General features: G+C 40.9%; 4 protein-coding genes across 6 annotated transcripts; all 4 read right to left on the bottom strand.

Moving 5' to 3' along the window:
- Positions 1-1,254: 1,254 nt before the first annotated feature.
- On the bottom strand, positions 1,255-2,336 carry LOC121750699. Its single transcript, XM_042145281.1, has 3 exons — positions 1,868-2,336; positions 1,616-1,660; positions 1,255-1,476 (listed from the first exon to the last, which is right to left on the bottom strand). Exons 1-3 carry the CDS (start codon positions 2,263-2,265, stop codon positions 1,419-1,421), a joined length of 501 nt encoding a protein of 166 aa, XP_042001215.1. The 5' UTR covers positions 2,266-2,336; the 3' UTR covers positions 1,255-1,418.
- A 218-nt stretch (positions 2,337-2,554) lies between these two features.
- On the bottom strand, positions 2,555-5,710 carry LOC121750696. 3 transcript variants are annotated; one of them, XM_042145277.1, is made up of 4 exons: positions 5,613-5,710; positions 5,138-5,187; positions 3,253-5,043; positions 2,555-2,847 (listed from the first exon to the last, which is right to left on the bottom strand). In XM_042145277.1, exons 3-4 carry the CDS (start codon positions 5,017-5,019, stop codon positions 2,824-2,826), a joined length of 1,791 nt encoding a protein of 596 aa, XP_042001211.1. In that variant the 5' UTR covers positions 5,020-5,043; positions 5,138-5,187; positions 5,613-5,710; the 3' UTR covers positions 2,555-2,823. The 3 variants fall into 3 exon arrangements, with proteins under 3 accessions (XP_042001211.1, XP_042001212.1, XP_042001210.1); XM_042145278.1 differs by lacking the exon at positions 5,613-5,710 and adding an exon at positions 5,298-5,598 and having other exon boundaries at positions 3,253-5,058; XM_042145276.1 differs by lacking the exon at positions 5,613-5,710 and adding an exon at positions 5,298-5,598.
- An 836-nt stretch (positions 5,711-6,546) lies between these two features.
- LOC121750698 (alpha-1,6-mannosyl-glycoprotein 2-beta-N-acetylglucosaminyltransferase-like) lies at positions 6,547-8,638 on the bottom strand. The gene has a single exon (XM_042145280.1). It carries the CDS (start codon positions 8,210-8,212, stop codon positions 6,911-6,913), a length of 1,302 nt encoding a protein of 433 aa, XP_042001214.1. The 5' UTR covers positions 8,213-8,638; the 3' UTR covers positions 6,547-6,910.
- An 827-nt stretch (positions 8,639-9,465) lies between these two features.
- Positions 9,466-12,326, bottom strand: LOC121750697 (adenylosuccinate synthetase 2, chloroplastic-like). Its single transcript, XM_042145279.1, has 4 exons — positions 11,907-12,326; positions 10,355-11,047; positions 9,930-10,241; positions 9,466-9,830 (listed from the first exon to the last, which is right to left on the bottom strand). The coding sequence occupies exons 1-4, from the start codon at positions 12,228-12,230 to the stop codon at positions 9,660-9,662; spliced, it is 1,500 nt and encodes a 499-aa protein (XP_042001213.1). The 5' UTR covers positions 12,231-12,326; the 3' UTR covers positions 9,466-9,659.
- Positions 12,327-15,990: the final 3,664 nt, after the last annotated feature.

Here is a 15,990-nt window from a genome sequence, read left to right as displayed (position 1 = left end):
AATAAAATGTAGTAGAATTGAATTAGTTATATAATGTAAGTAATTTTAAATAAGTAAAACTAAACACAAATTATTATTAACAACATGAATCAAATCTCATAAAATATATTGATACATTAATTTAAAAAATAATCATACATATTAAATAATTTAAATAACAATATGTAAAAATAGAAATAGAAATAAAAGAAATGAAAAGGCCATATAAATCAAAATGTCACTATAAAGTTATAAATTTACTCCTCTATTACAAGGTTATAGCACTCAAGTTTTCTTGAATAATAGTAATAATAGGTATTTCATTGTATAATTTTAATCTAGTTAGGACAAATTAAAAAGGAAAAAGTACATATTCAGACAGAAAGAGTAATAAAAACCAATTCAATATCTAAACGATGATGTCTTAGGTAATTTTAAATCATCAATAGATATTAGGAATTTAGGATACATGCATACATCTACATCGTAATAATTATTATCAAATTATTTCACGATTCAATAGTAATAATATCATACAGTTATAATATGCTATCATAGTTTTTAAGTCATCACTGCATTTAACTATAATATGTGTAATGTAAATAAAATTATAAACAAATTACAAATTACAAAAAAAATTACAACTTTAACAAAACCACACTTTCCACTTACTAATATAACCGCATCTTTTTTAAATATCTTCATTTAATTTATGGAGTATATTAAGCAAAAACAGATTTAATAATAAAGGGTACAATGGACTGAAAATATTAGATGTTTTTTAGGTGAATTGATTACATTGAATCAGCATTAAATACATCAAAATTTTATTATTATTATTTTAATTTTATGGTAGACCATAATATGGCTATTTAGGATCACTCATTATGGTCATTTAGCATCACTCATTGAAAAAATACTCCACATAGTGATATACACATAGCTGAGAAACACAAGTCAAGAGTTTACTTATTTTCCATTTAAAATATAAAAATATAGAAAGGGAAATAAAATCAATCTAGAGAAAACTAGTAAATGCCAGTTTAATATTGGATTTTAAAATGGTGTGTTTAAGATTAAAGAGATTTGATAGATCAAAAAATACTTCAAGAAGGAGACGAGGAGAAAGGAAAAGATTTTAAATATTACTAATACTTTATTTGTTCTTAAAACAATACTAACTTTTACGTCAAATTAAATTTTTTGTCATGGTATCTGAAATAAAGCAAAGAAAAGAGAGAATTTGGGGGGAGGGAGTTTGCAAATTTTCATGGATTTTGGTTGTTTCACTCAGCTCATTTCGTTATTAGGAGTACAAAGCAATTAAATAAACTCAGTTACACGAATATCTGGATTTACATATTAAAAACAAGACTCTCATTCTACTTTTGAATAATTCTATACGAAATAAACAGAAAAGAAAAGAAAAAATGAATGAATCAGGGTCCATCTTCTCCATCTCTAATCAAGTTACAAATGTCAGAGCATTCTGATAAACTGCATAAAACCAGAGTATATAAAAGGGGATTAAATTACATTACTAGAGAAAAATCTGCATACTCTATAATTATATCATATAGTGAATTGCAAATCGAAGTAATACTAGTAAATTGAGATTGAATTGAAAACAACTTACCAATATTTTCGACTTCGAAATCCTTCTTTGAAAACAACTAATGGTCTGCAGGTATAAATTGAATTGCATCACATGGAAAATCTTTGTAATTCTAATACTAATAGTAGTAATTTTTATTTAAAGAGATAACATAGTACTACAACCGTTCCACATTACGTTTACTTTTCTGCACTCATTTTGTAAAAAATGATAATAAATAGTTAAAGTCGAGAAATAGTAAAATATATTTCAATCAGATGTAGCATCTCGTACCTCCGGATATTAAACGGGCCTTCACCGGGGGAACCGTAACCGCCTTGCATGCAAGTCGAAGAGCACTTACTCGTGCAAGCCTCCGCCGCCTTCGACTTCGGCCTCTGGATTTTATATCTTTTCCTGCAGTCCTTTTGCTCGGGGCCGCACACGCTCGAGAGCGTCTGCGGCACGTTAGATAGCGTCTCCTCCGGCTGCGACGGCACTGCCACCTCTATGGCCCCCGCAGACAACACCAGCGCTGCCGCTGCTGCGGCCGTTATTGCGGCGGCAAGGGAGTTTCCTGCGGTGAAATTGAGACCGAAGATGGGAGCTTTTCTGAGGAGGAGTTGAACTTGGCGATCAAAGGGGCGTTTCATCAAGCATCTGGTGGAAGTTGCTCCGCCATAGAGGAGCATCGTTTTTTCTATGAATTTTTATTTTTGGGGGGAATTTTGTTTTGGGTGATGGCTTTATCCATAAGTTTTATTTGCTTTATTTTCAACCCCAAGTTTTTGTGGACACGTCATTTGAATCTATTCTTATATAGTAGCCAAATGTGTAACAAAATGTAATTTAATCAATTTAATTTAATATAAATTCTTATCAAAATGTCCCCAATAATTCAATATCTAAAAAATTCAAAACTTAAAAATAATCTAAACATGCATTTAAATAACTTGATATCAAAGCAATGATGAAGTAAATATGGATGTATCAAAAATCTCAAGAAATCAAGTTAAAAGACCATTATTGAATAAATCCCATTAGACCATGCTAGCTGAATAAAGGGAACTAACATTCTTGTTCTCATTCTGAGCCCCTCGAGCTCGAGCTCGAGCTGAAAACTCCGACACATTTTTTCGAACTTTTACCCTCTTCCGAAGCACTTGTTTGGTTGCGACTCTTTCAGAAGCAATGCTGTTTTGTTCGTTTATTCCCAACTCTTTGCCTAGAGACGAATTATGCGTTTCTGGCTATACGCTCGAGGTATCCCCCACCTGCAATACGCAAGATAAGATTTATTTAGTGACTGAAGCAGCACGTTTACGTCGATTTTGAACAAGGGGTAGTTCGGTCTAAATAGAAAACTTCCATCCGGTTTTGATTTTGCACATGAACTAAAATTTTTGCCCAATTGTTACTCCCGCTGTCCGCAAATAGGAGTCCCGGTTCATTTTTGCTGTATATATATATTAATAGAGTCCTACCACGTCAGCATTAATTCAGAGAAAATTGACAACTATGTGAAAGTAAAACAACTTATAGTTGGGGTATTTTGAGGCAAACCACAATTCGGTAAAATTCACAAGAAGGTTATGAATTGATTGATGAAGTAATAATATGACCATCTATTTTAAACTTAAAATGAAAATGAAACATTGCAAGAGAAAGGAATCAGTTACCTGCATTCCATCACCATCTGGCTCTACTTCTAGTTGAGCCCTCGCAGTGGGGCTCGTGTCGGTCTCGCACGCAGGCTCCCTGTCCGGGGCCTTGTCCATCGCTGCCAGAGAGGCGCTCGTATCAGCACTTCCTTCTTCATTGGAGGCCCCATCATGATTCTTCGACGGATCATCTTCAATGTCTTCTTCAGAATCGTCTCCTCCCTCGTCTTCAAAATACTCGACCGAGCCAACCGAATCCGTTTCCTCCGGACCAGAGCTGTGCTCGCTCGACTGCCGTTTAAACGGTGAGTAGCTCGACCCATCTGCAACCACCTGCTCTGCAACGAAGAAGGGTTTTATCTTCACCGGCCGCCCCTCTAGCCTATTCGGGGAAAAGATCGAGGGCCTACTGGAGAAATTGTTGCGTCTTCTAAGGAAGGGGTGTCGAGTTAGCGACGGCCTAAGCTCTATACGAGACCTGTCCGCTGTTTCATTCGGATCCTCTTCGACCAAGTCGTCAGGTAGTTCAAAAGGGTTCGTTCTGCACCGTGATAGAACCGAAGGAGCCGAGCCAGGGCCGGAATCCTGAGGGAGATCAAACGGATTACGCCTTGCTGTGGATATCGGAGCGATTTGGATGTGGAAATCAGAGGTTTTGTACTCCGACAAGTTGATCTCAGGCACCATACTCCGATTCCTTCTCCTCCTTATAATCCTCTCCAACCGTCGATTCCTTTCAATCTCCGAATTCCCGACTTCCATTAGATTTTTCTGATCCTCCTCTGTCCAAGTGATCACAGACTGGGTGTGATCCTCTGTGTCGTCGTCGTCGTCATCGTCATCTGCAACCTCCGATTCTTGTATGTCCGTCTCATCAGCCGACTCGATGCCATCATTGCTTGAGCGCCGAGAATGCTCATTTAGCGATGCCTCGGAGTTGGCATGCGACATCTGAGGAGGCTGCGGAGCATCCTCATCCAAAAGGGGGTGGAGCTCGTGGAGCATCGTCGGCATTATGTCCTCAATCGAGGTGTCATCCGGAGACGTGTTCTCGGTCCTCTCGGACCCTGAGTCTGAACTTTCCCGGGGTCCTTCTGGCTTATCCTCGTGGTGATCCATCCTATTATCCCTCTCTGAAACACCCGAATCCCCATCGGATTTCTCGTGGTCCGACTCCGATTCTAGTAGATCACCAATCACTTTAGAGATTATGGCATAGTGATCAGCCATCACCTCCCCCTCTCCATCTCCCTCTCCCTCTCCATCTCCCTCCATCTCCTCCCAACTCTCGTCATTCTCCGACCCAATCTCACTCGATCCACTCCCCTTACTCGATTCATCCACGCCTACAAGAATCCCCTCAATCGATTCATCCACGCCTACACTAATCTCATCTAGCCTACGCCCTACCAAGTTCGACTCCACACTATCACCACAATTCTCAACAAAATGCTGCTCATTGCTCTCAGCAACAACACTAGCAGTATTAGCATCTATAAACTTGTGATTCCTAAGCGAAACACCCTCATATTTGGACTTCATTCCTATCTCGATCTCGTGAATGCTCTGCTGCCCGTAATACAATAGGGTTCCGAGCAACACAACCGTGCAAACCACGACCGGAGCCGCCGGAAGCAACAGGGAAAACATGAAAGGAAATGCCCTCAAAATGTATATCATGCCACACACAATAAACACAAGGAATGGATGATGCAAACACCCTCTAATTGTAAACATCACACCTTTCCTTATATCATTCCCAAACTCCATCAGTGTAACCCCCATTTTTCTTTTTTCACCTCCTTAAATCTGCAGTTTTTGATACTATAAATTTAAGAAATTGAGGCAGTGGACATCATCAAATCACAGAAAATAATCAAAATTAATTATAAGTAATACTCACCATACAAATGTTAGGGATTAGGATTCGGAAAATGAGAATTCAAATAGCATCTGAGAAATTCAAAACATTAAAGTAAATCAAATTAATCTGCACATACAAATAAAACAAATAATCAAGATTGAAATGGGAATTGCTATACGAGCTGAAACGGAGATCAAACCTTCAAAAACACGTTCTTGAAAATCTCACTCTCACTCCCACTATTTCAAAAGAGGAAAAGGACAGATTTTCCATCGAATTATTCAAATAGGAAAGATTGATAGTATTACAAAATGTTTTGAGGGTTTATAGCCTATTTAATTGTGCGAGACTGAGCCTTTCTGTGATCAAAGATTGCATATTTTTCTTGTGAATTTTGGGGTGGTGGCGGTGGGGGAGGATGAGGCTGATCATTGCTTTCGTGAATTTGAAGGTTGTTGAAATTTTTGTTCGATTTTTTTCAATCCTAGATGTGAAGCAAAAGATGGGAGCATACCTTTTTTTTAGGTTAATAATAACCGTTTGTGATTTGGAACATATTTCGATTGAGAAATTTTCATGAAAATAATGGATTTAAGAGTTGCATGTAGAGCACTACTAAACTCGAACATATTTAAATACACTCAATTAGTCACACCCATCTAAAATTCACCTGAATCTCAACAAAATTGAATCTTGTCCATATCATATCATATCATATCAATTTCACTTGGGATTATATGACAAAGTCAAACACATAATTTATTCAAAAATATGTTATAATAAGACTTTACAAGAATTGACAGATAAGAGTACTAAAGATTTTGGATCTGTGAAGTTATTTTACAGAAGTAAATGCTCATTCTTTGATTACTGTGTAGCTACTGGGCTGGGCCTCGCACCTCGTGGTCATCGATCAACCACGAGCTGATGTGGGGCACGGTGTGCTAATGGTGCGTGGCCATGAACCGGCTCAAGGGGGGGGGGGTGTCAGTGACATTTGTATCCCTATCACAACTGGTAGGAAATTGCAAACCTATTCGGCTACATAGAAAAGGAAACAGCTTTTCAAGAATGCAGAAATCAACAAACACAACCTTAAAAAGCTCATCATCCATAGCCATCTCCTAAGTTTAGAAGCTGCACCTTGTCAAGACTCTGTCGATTTTCCCTCCGAAGGCAACCTCTTGTCTTCCTTTGAGTCGAAGCGCTGGATGAAACTCATCCTAGAGCACACCAATTTTCTCCCAGATAGTAACAATGCATATAGTGAAAACTATCATTGCAGCATTGTGATAACATTGGGCAGTAACATATCAAAGATCTCTGTCTATTGCTACCAAAATACGAGAAGCATATAGTACTAAGCAGCGAGCAGAGGTGAGAAGCGATGATTGGCTAACACAACCGAAGCTAAAAACCCAAATCAAACCATACTAAACAACAGGAAATGAACGAAATAAGTTTATCAGAATGATGAAATCAGTAACTAAGTACTATGATTTGCAACGAGAAGCTAATAAACCGTGTATCAGTACATTAAGCGTGTGAAATGATGGGGAGCTCGTACAAATTTGGGTAAAAGAGAGAAAAGCATAGCTTTTTATTGCTTACATTGCGTGTAATATTAGAGCTCGTCTCTGCTCTATAACAAACAATCAACAGGTAGCAGCTGCCCGTTCCATCTCTTGTAAACATAGGAGCATTCAGACGATTTGCTCAAGAAGTCAAGCAATCCCAATCTTTTCACTAAAGAATACAACACTGTGTTAAAGCTCACATGTCGTAGCCGGTTGTAGAAGAAACGACGCCCAATCACACCACATCTGCCTTTGAGGTCGAATACATTTTGGCAAAGTCCAAACATAGTTGACGGTCCCTTTTATCTCCCCAGCCTCCCCATCCCCTAAATCCGGCTTGATATCCGGATTGGTGCTTGTACACATGCAGCCCCCAATCTGATTTAATATTAGGAACCGTATCTGTTTCCTCGACATTCAAATTGAAGACACCATTATCAATACAGGCCGCGTTCTCGCTCTGACCTTGATGCAGACCACACTTCCCAAAGTGGGCAGCGCTCGTCCTAGGTCCCCTCAGCGAGTAAACAGGGCTCCCAAACGATGGATAAACGGTAGCCCACATTGTTATATCCCAGTTATAATCATCAAACGAGCAAAACTCCCTAGCCTTCCTATGAATCATCCGCCACACTGTCCGGTTAAAAGAGTACCCCACATTTCCCATCCTCTCCGCTATCAAACTCTCCCACCCTTCCCCCTTCGACTTCACATCAGACGGCGCCAGATTTGCAGCATAGCAATCCGGGCACTTCTTAGGCTTCAGCTTCACAAGCAGCTGCAAGTTTTGGTATGCGTTAGGGAAAATAAAGTGATCCTCCTCTATAAAAAGGATATGCCCCGAATGCTGACTCGTCTCCTTCAAACCATCCCACACTGTATTCATCATCCACCACCAATGATGCTTCAACGACACAATCTTGGGAGACCTATGGTTTCCATACTGATCTGGAGTCCCCACACATTTCTTTGCCACAGCATCATCCTTATCCCTACAATCACTCTTGGAAACACCGGGGAATCCATCAGGAAACAGATGGGGCGAAAACGGGGCAAAGATCTGTTTCACTTGGCAAAACTTGATGCCCTCCACAACCTTGTTCATCTCATCAAAGTAACCATCATGGCTAACAATGAGGAGAGTCTCACTAATCCCCTTGACCTTCGAGAGGCTGTCTACGGCTACACGAAGGTATTGAGGCCGATTATGCACATACAACACAATCACTATGTGATTCTTGGCTAGCTTAGGGTACAAATCTAAATTCCCAGGCAACATCCGATTACGCTTTTCTAGTGAAATCGACAGCTCATTCTGCCGATGAAGCTTCAAATTCTTGCTAAAACTCACACTGTAGTTATAATTCGATTCAAAACTCTCATCATCGTCACTCTCAACTGAATATCTACTTATTAAATCCCTAAACGTATTGGCCCTCAACAATATCAGCAAGAAAACAGCTCCAAAAATAAGAATCAAAATCAACCGGCAAAAACCCAAATTTTTCATCCGGGATTTTCTGTAAGAAACCGCCATAACCACCAACCACTGCGAAGCACTACAAAATCATACAAATATTAGAACTTTACCAGAATCTGGACCCGAATGAGGAGCCTGCGAAACGGGTCGGATCCTAGGACTTGCAGAGTTGACTTGAGTGATTAGAAGAGCGAATCGAAACGAAGTGGGAGAAGAACAGTGAAGACAAAAAGAGGGAAATGGATTTCCTCAAATGCTTGAGGAATGAATCTATATAATAAAGAATTTTGAAGCAACGCTTTTGCATTGAGTGGAACGAATTGAGAGAGGAATCGGGAATTGGTTGATTCGTTTAAATTTCAACTCGACCGGCCAAACGCGGTCTTGACTTTGGTTATTGATGTGAATCTACAATCTACCTTCTGTTCTGTGTATTGAATGCTGCGGAGTAATTATTTATCCCTATTTTGGGGAGGTTTAGTTCACTTACTATGATTTTGCTAATTAATGACTTTCTTTAGCCCTGAAAAATCTCAATTTTGTGCCGTGTTGATTTGATACTGTTTAGATTATTCAACTTTAAAATAGTCCAGACTCCATAATTAGTTGACTTGAAATTGATTTTATCTGAGGAATATTAGTAGTATGTATAGAAGATAGGCCAAATTTACTTGCTATTAAATTGATTTTGTCATATAAGAATGCCAAAATTCATAAAAGACATCGAACAACACATCAAACATCAAAAAAGACTAAATCTTGTCTAAACTATCGAACTAAGCACAAGGACACGTGATAGTTCATATCATGAAACTAAATTTTATCCATTAGACAAAAAATTGGTTATACTATGTCTAATTTACCACACCGCACCCTTAATTTGCATAATCAAAACAAGGTTTTATGAAACAATTTATATTCTTCACAAAACTAGTTGGCGTTCTTAAATGGAATAAAAAGCCGAGAGTTTTCACAATAGTTTAGAAGCAATAGCAAAATTTTTAAGGAAAAAATTGGTTAATATTTAGGGAGATCGAGTGATTTATGCATAAGTAATTAGACTTTTGTGTTGGACATTTTTACTTGAAGCCACACCGACAAAAATGTTAGCCACTCCATCACAGCTGAAAATTTGCAAATTAAAAATGTTAGGTTGATTTTGCAAGAAAAGTGAAAAATCATTATTTTTCTATATTGCTATTTGCTCCTGCTTTTCTTTTTCTGGTAAGGAAGTTAGAATGTCACAGTTGAGTACGGATCCCATTTGTCATAACTTCAATCTTAAATTTTGCTCCAACAAGAAGATGAGATTTAACTAACAACAACACACACCATGATGTACTACTCAAAAATTTGGCCCATGAGACGATCCGACAACCATACAAACCAGAAAGAGTTTTAGCATACCTCAATAGTTGAGAAATCTACACAAATTTCATGTCAGCTGATCAAATTTTTGCAGAAATTTCCAAGGGAGAGTTTACCCTCACAAGGGTCCGAGTGATTACTTGTATATGAGGGCATCACGGCCTGGTCCAACGCCTATGTAGTGAATGGGTACGCCTACAAGCTCTTCTATCCTCTCTACGTAATCGCGAGCTGCCTTTGGTAGCTGGGAGTACTCTCTGATGGAAGAGATGTCGACCTGCCAACCAGGCATAACCTCGTATTCGACCTAGAAAGAGAGAGTAATACAAAGGCAATATGAGGAGAATGCAAGATATGTTTGTAAGTATACGGCTGATTCCAACGATAACAAGATGAGAGGGCTTACTTGGATCTGCTCCAGGAGACGAAGATCTCCAGGGAATGAATGAACTGGTGAGCCATCGGGTAGCTTGTAACGAATACCCAACTGGATTTCCGGTAGATCAGACAATACATCAAGTTTGGTCAGGTTAAGAGACGAGAATCCATTTATCTGAGAACAGTACTTTAGTGCAACTATGTCCAGCCAGCCACAACGACGAGGGCGACCAGTAGTAGTGCCAAACTCCTGTCCAGCAAACCTGAGAACATCACCGTCTTTACCCAGTATTTCTGTTGGGAAAGGACCTGAACCAACACGCGTTGTGTATGCTTTCACCTGCATCAATGTCAAAACTGAGGTCAAAGAACAATTCAGAGTACAAGTATCGAACACTTCACAAAGTATTTCTACAATTTTGACAAATTCATACTAGAAAAGCATTTTCTTACCACGCCTATAAGATCACCGAGGGCTCTAGGAGCAATACCAAGACCGGTGCAGATTCCTCCAGCAGATGGACTAGAAGAAGTTACAAAAGGGTAAGTTCCAAAATCAATATCCAGCATGGTTGCCTGACCACCTTCTACCAAGATCTTCTGTTTCCGTGATATGGCATCATTCATGAAATGCACAGTATCAGTAATGAAGGGTTCCAACCTCTCGGCAAACCTCTTGTACTGTTCAACTTCATCCCTGAGCATTTCAGGGGTATGGTTAAAGTCCTTGAATCTTGCAGCAGCATCAGATAATAAAATATCGAGCTTCTGAGGAAAAGTATCCATGTGCCTCAAGTCACCTACTCTTAAACCATTCCGAATAACCTTGCTCGAATAGCAAGGGCCAATACCTCTCCTGGTGGTTCCTATAAATGACTTAGCAAGTTCAGCTTCCCTAAGTCCATCCACAGCCTGATGAAAATCAAATAACAGGTGAGCACGGTCAGACACGAGTATTCTTCCTTTGCAAGAGACTCCGTTGGCTTCAAGCCCATCCACTTCATTAAACAATCCTGGCAGATGCACCACAACTCCATTACCAATCACGCAGACAGTTTCTTCATTCAGGATCCCGGAGGGGACAAGGTGAAGTGCAAACTTTTTGCCCTCTGAATTGTAAATTGTGTGGCCCGCATTAGCTCCACCCTAACAATAAATGGCGTTGAAGATTTCAGAAAACAGTAAGCAACGAAAATGAATCCACGATCTTCTTTTCATGGAACTCAGACATTTTATATTCAAATAAAAACTACAGACATTCTGTCTCTGCACTAAATGGTTAGACGCAGTTGAGTAGTTCCTACTGTGCATCTAACAATCGTAAACAGATCTTTTTAATGCATTTACAGTTTACACAACACGCTAATCAGTATATTCATCAACTGTTTCCTCACACAAACCATCTAATTGGCACAATTATTCATGAGACCAACACTTCACATTAAAGGAAACTCTAAACCATAAGAACAATGTTCCTGTTTGATGGCAAGCCTGCTAAAGTGTCTCGAACACATACTCACACACCTAAGTGACTCGAACACACACTCACACTCACACACCTAAGTGACTCGAACACACACTCACACTCACACACCCAAGTTACCCAAAAACACACTAAGTGACTCAAATCCTGGTCTATACCGTCAGAATAGGTATAGCTTTTTGCCCAATAACATCTTAAATTTAGCAAAAACAATTATTCTTTAGCCAACTTAACCACAATGGACTAAATTATTAACAAGCAATTCTAGCAAATTACCCAAAAAAACAGCACATTACAGTGAAAGGAGTAGCAATAGGAAACTCAACACGGTAAAATTTCACATTCTCCTCTAATTTTGTTTTGTTTTTAATCATCAATTAGTTATTGGTAGTACTAATCAATGCAGTAACAATCCAAAGGAGAGCTTTAGACACACATCACATATCTACAAGCCCTAAATTTGAAAGAAAAAACTAAAAAATCCAACCTAAAATTGGAGCGAGATTAAAGTCGCGCACATACCTGACAACGAGCGACGATCTCGAAATGCTGAGCGAGAATATCGACGAGCTTTCCTTTGCCCTCGTCCCCCCACTGGCTTCCTAGCACGCCGGAGACATGGCTAAGATCTCCGATTCGGTTGGTTTCCGGTCGAGAGTCACCCAGACCTTGCTCGATCACGGTGGAGCCGCTTTTGGCGGCGGCGGAGCAAATAATCGTCTTCTGGTGGTTGAGCTTGTGGGTGGGGTGCGAGAGACTGAGTTGGGGGTGGGAGCCGCAGAGCCTCCCGGAGCTGTTCCAGGTCCGCGTGGTGGAGGAAATTGAGGTGGAGGCGGAGAGGTTCATGGCGGCGATGGCAGCGGAGAGAGAGCGTGAGGATTGTGAGGGTTACAGAGAGCGACGCTGAAAGTTAAATTATTACGGCTAATTGCTCTGAGAGCATCTCCGATAGAGATAGCTAGTTAGAGTATCTGAGGCGGACAGCCGGACACGCCCAATAGCCCCGCCCCAGTTTTTGTCCATAGCCCCAATTTGGTTGTCCATAGCCCCAAAATTTTATTTCGGTCACTATAGTGGACACCTCCAATAGCCCCCAAATTCCAAATACAAAATTCTACATTTTCACATCCCTCCAATAGCCGAGTCCTCGCCGCGAACGCTGCTATCCCATGTCCGCCCCCCTAATAGCCCCAAAAGTTGTCCGCCCACCTTCCCCACTATAGCCGCCCGCCCACCGCTGCCCACCGCCCCCAAGACGCGGCTATAGCCGCGTCCTACTATAGTGGACGCTCTTATAACCCAGTTATAGCCTAGCCACTAACTTTACCTGACACATCATCAGTACTAAAAACTCCTCCTGTCATATTATCAGGACAAGCAACTGGACAAGCAATAGGCTAGTCATAACCTAGACACAATAAACAAAATTATAAAAAAACAAATAATTAACAATCACACAAAATACGGAATTAAATTTACGACACATATACGGGAAAATTCAATAATAATATTAAAATTTATAAAAGTACATTAATTTAAAAAAAAATACATTAATTTAAAAAAAGTACATTAATTTTTTTAAAAAAAAACTCATCCTCCACACATGAGCCGCCCCGCCTCCGCCTCACTCCTCGACGTCGTCACCGTCGCCGCCGCCGTTGTCGCCGCTATCCGGGACCCCCAAATCTGCGGCATCTGAGCCCGCTTCTGAGCCCCCCAACTGTGCCGCGGCGGCATTCAAATCGGCCCGCATACTCACGAGCATTGAGTGAAGAAAACTCTTCTCCTCGGGGTCAGTTGCCGTCTTCCAGTCACCTAAGATCTTGTACATCTGAGCCCGTGTTTGTTGACGCGTGAAGAAGGCGAGCTCGGCTGTCGACCTGCCAACAGGGGGATGCCGACTGGACCTCCTGGGACCCCTGGCGAGCCCGTTGCGCCCGCCTTTGACCAACCGGGCGAGTGCGGCTAGTAAACGCGGGAGGGGACGTGAACTCCTCAACATCCTCGGGGAGGTCGTGGGAACTGCCGCTGTTGCCGCCGCTGTAATCACCGGTATAGTTCAGTCGTTGCTTCTTCGGCCAGCCAGCATCGATACCTGCCTGAAACTTCTCGGAATCCATCAGCACCTCATAGCAGTTCCAGTAGGTGAACTCCTTATAAAGCCTGGGCACGGGGAAGGCTTTCTCCGCTATCCTCCTGCAGTCCTCGTCAGTTTGGCCACTGGTCTGCATGCGGAGGGCGTTGGTGTACAAGCCCGAAAAATCGGGAGACCGCAGCCCTGATTCGGTCCCACCCCTACCGGCACTCCTCCCCGCTGCGTGGCCTCCCCTCCGGGAAAAATGTCTTGTAGGCTGCTGCTATTTTAGCCCACAAGTTGACGATCCTCTGATTGTTCGAGGCGAGGGGATCATCGCAAACACTCACCCACGCCTTGGACAGCGCGACGTTCTCCGCATCCGTCCACTTCCTCTGTGTCGGGCTCTCGTCATCAGCCGGTTGCGACGACTCGCCGACCACCCTCTTGCCCTTGCCCTTCTTCTTCTTTGGCGCGAACCGACCCCGCCCTACTCCCCCCGTTTGAACGGGAGTGTCCGCATCCCCGAGATCTATCCCCAACTCCTCTTAGGAGAAAGTATCACACCCAGTGAACTGCGTCTCCGATGGGGTCGATGTGTGCGAAGAAGCAGTCAAAAAATCAAAACTGGGGCGATAGACGTTGTCCCCCCCGGCGTCCCCTGCACCCCGACATCATCTGCATCCCCGACTGCCACCCCGGCATCATCTGCATCCCGGGTACCCCCTGCCCGCCCGGCATCGCCGATCCGCCCTGCATTCCCTGCCATCCCGACATACTACCCCCGGATGCCATCCCGGGCATCATCTGCTGCCAAGGGTACATGTTGTAGTACCCGGCCATCGGAGCCCATCCACTTCCTACGGGTACCGTGGGAGTTTGAGACCCGCTCGTCACTGGAGTAGACTCGTTGTTGTACTCCATTTCGCGTTGTTGCTTTTGTACAGAAATTAAGATAGAGATAAAATTCGTTAAAACAAGTGGTGCGAATGAAAATGACGTGCAAATCGCGTATATATAGTGTTTCGAAAATTAAATAAAAAAATAAAAAATCGGCTGGCCCATCGTGAGCCTGCAATGGCGGCCAGCCGATCGGCCAGCGCTCGGGAATCGGCGTGCGCTCGCCGTTTTTCTCGCCGATTTGGCGCTCGCCTACTACAATGGTTCGGCGAGCAGACCGGCCAGCGCCGGGAATCGGCTAGCCGGTCCGCTCGCCGCCATTATAGATGCTCTTAGTTAAAATAGTTAGGGGTGTGTCAGATACAATATATATTTTGTGTCATTATTGTATGAAAAATATCGATATGAAATAATGTCATATCGTTACCTTATATATTGAAATTAAATGGATATCTATTTATGATTTTAGTGTTTCCAATAAATAATTTTTGAATATATAAATAAATTAAACGGATATCTATTTATGATTTTAAACTTTTAATCTTTAAATAATAAATTATATTATTATTATAATCAGTATAAACGATATGTATCGATAATTCAATACGTATTTATATTCGATATATTTCGTTATACCGATAATATCGATATATATCAAATATTCGATATAAAACGGTATACCGCGGTATGGGAAAATTCATATCGTTATCGTATCGAAAATTTACGATACGGTATTGTATCGTACCGAAATTTTGGTATACCAAAAATTCAATATTTTTCGGTACGATACGATCGATATACCGTTTTTTCGGTATATTTATCAAGCCCTAAAAATAGTGTAATGAAAACACCTGAAAATGTAAATAGTAAATAATACTAGGAAAATTATCTCGCTTCAACGATAATTGTGATTAAAAATTCGTTACGAGTGTAGAACGAGTAAATCGATGTATATTAGGAGTAGTATGTTGATGGGTTTATAAATGAGAATATACTAATTTGTGTGTTTATTTTATTAAATTAAAGTCTAGTGAAGAATTAACATTTTATGAAATTAACTTTGTAAATACTCATTTATTCATAAATGAATAGAAAAGTAGTAGTACTCGTACAAGATTTAATGTGTTTAATTATACTAAAAAATATACGAGACAAACAAAAGTTGATTATGCTTCATAGCAATAGCATAGCACGGATAAGCAGATAAACAAAAGTTGATTATGGCGACCCCAGCTGCTATCGTTGTTTTGCCATTGGGCATTTTGTTTTTGTTACATAATCCAGGTGTGTTAGAGGGAGGGCTGTTTGTAATTTTCAAAGTTGAGTCTTGTGGGATTTTTGAGCTGCTCTTAGCTTCAAAGATTTAACCTTTAGCTGACTGTGGACTAAGCTGATCAAATTTCTCTTACTGTGTTTACCCATTTCATTATGTTTGCAGGAATTGTGATAAGCCCTCTTTCGAAGAGCACTTACCCGCAGTTTGCTGAGCTATTATGGCTCGAGCTCGTGTGTCTGATCGACTGGTGAAAATCCTTTGTAGAAATGGCACCAACAATTCTAATTTTAGCTTATTAGATCCAGCATAGGTTGCTATCCTTGGTGGAATGGCTTATCAGTTGATGTAACTTTAGC

This window comes from Salvia splendens, chromosome 10 (assembly GCF_004379255.2).
Source record: "Salvia splendens isolate huo1 chromosome 10, SspV2, whole genome shotgun sequence".
NCBI lineage: Eukaryota > Viridiplantae > Streptophyta > Magnoliopsida > Lamiales > Lamiaceae > Salvia > Salvia splendens.
The sequence above is the reverse complement of the archived record's forward strand: the minus strand, read 5'-3'. Positions and strand labels throughout refer to the sequence as shown.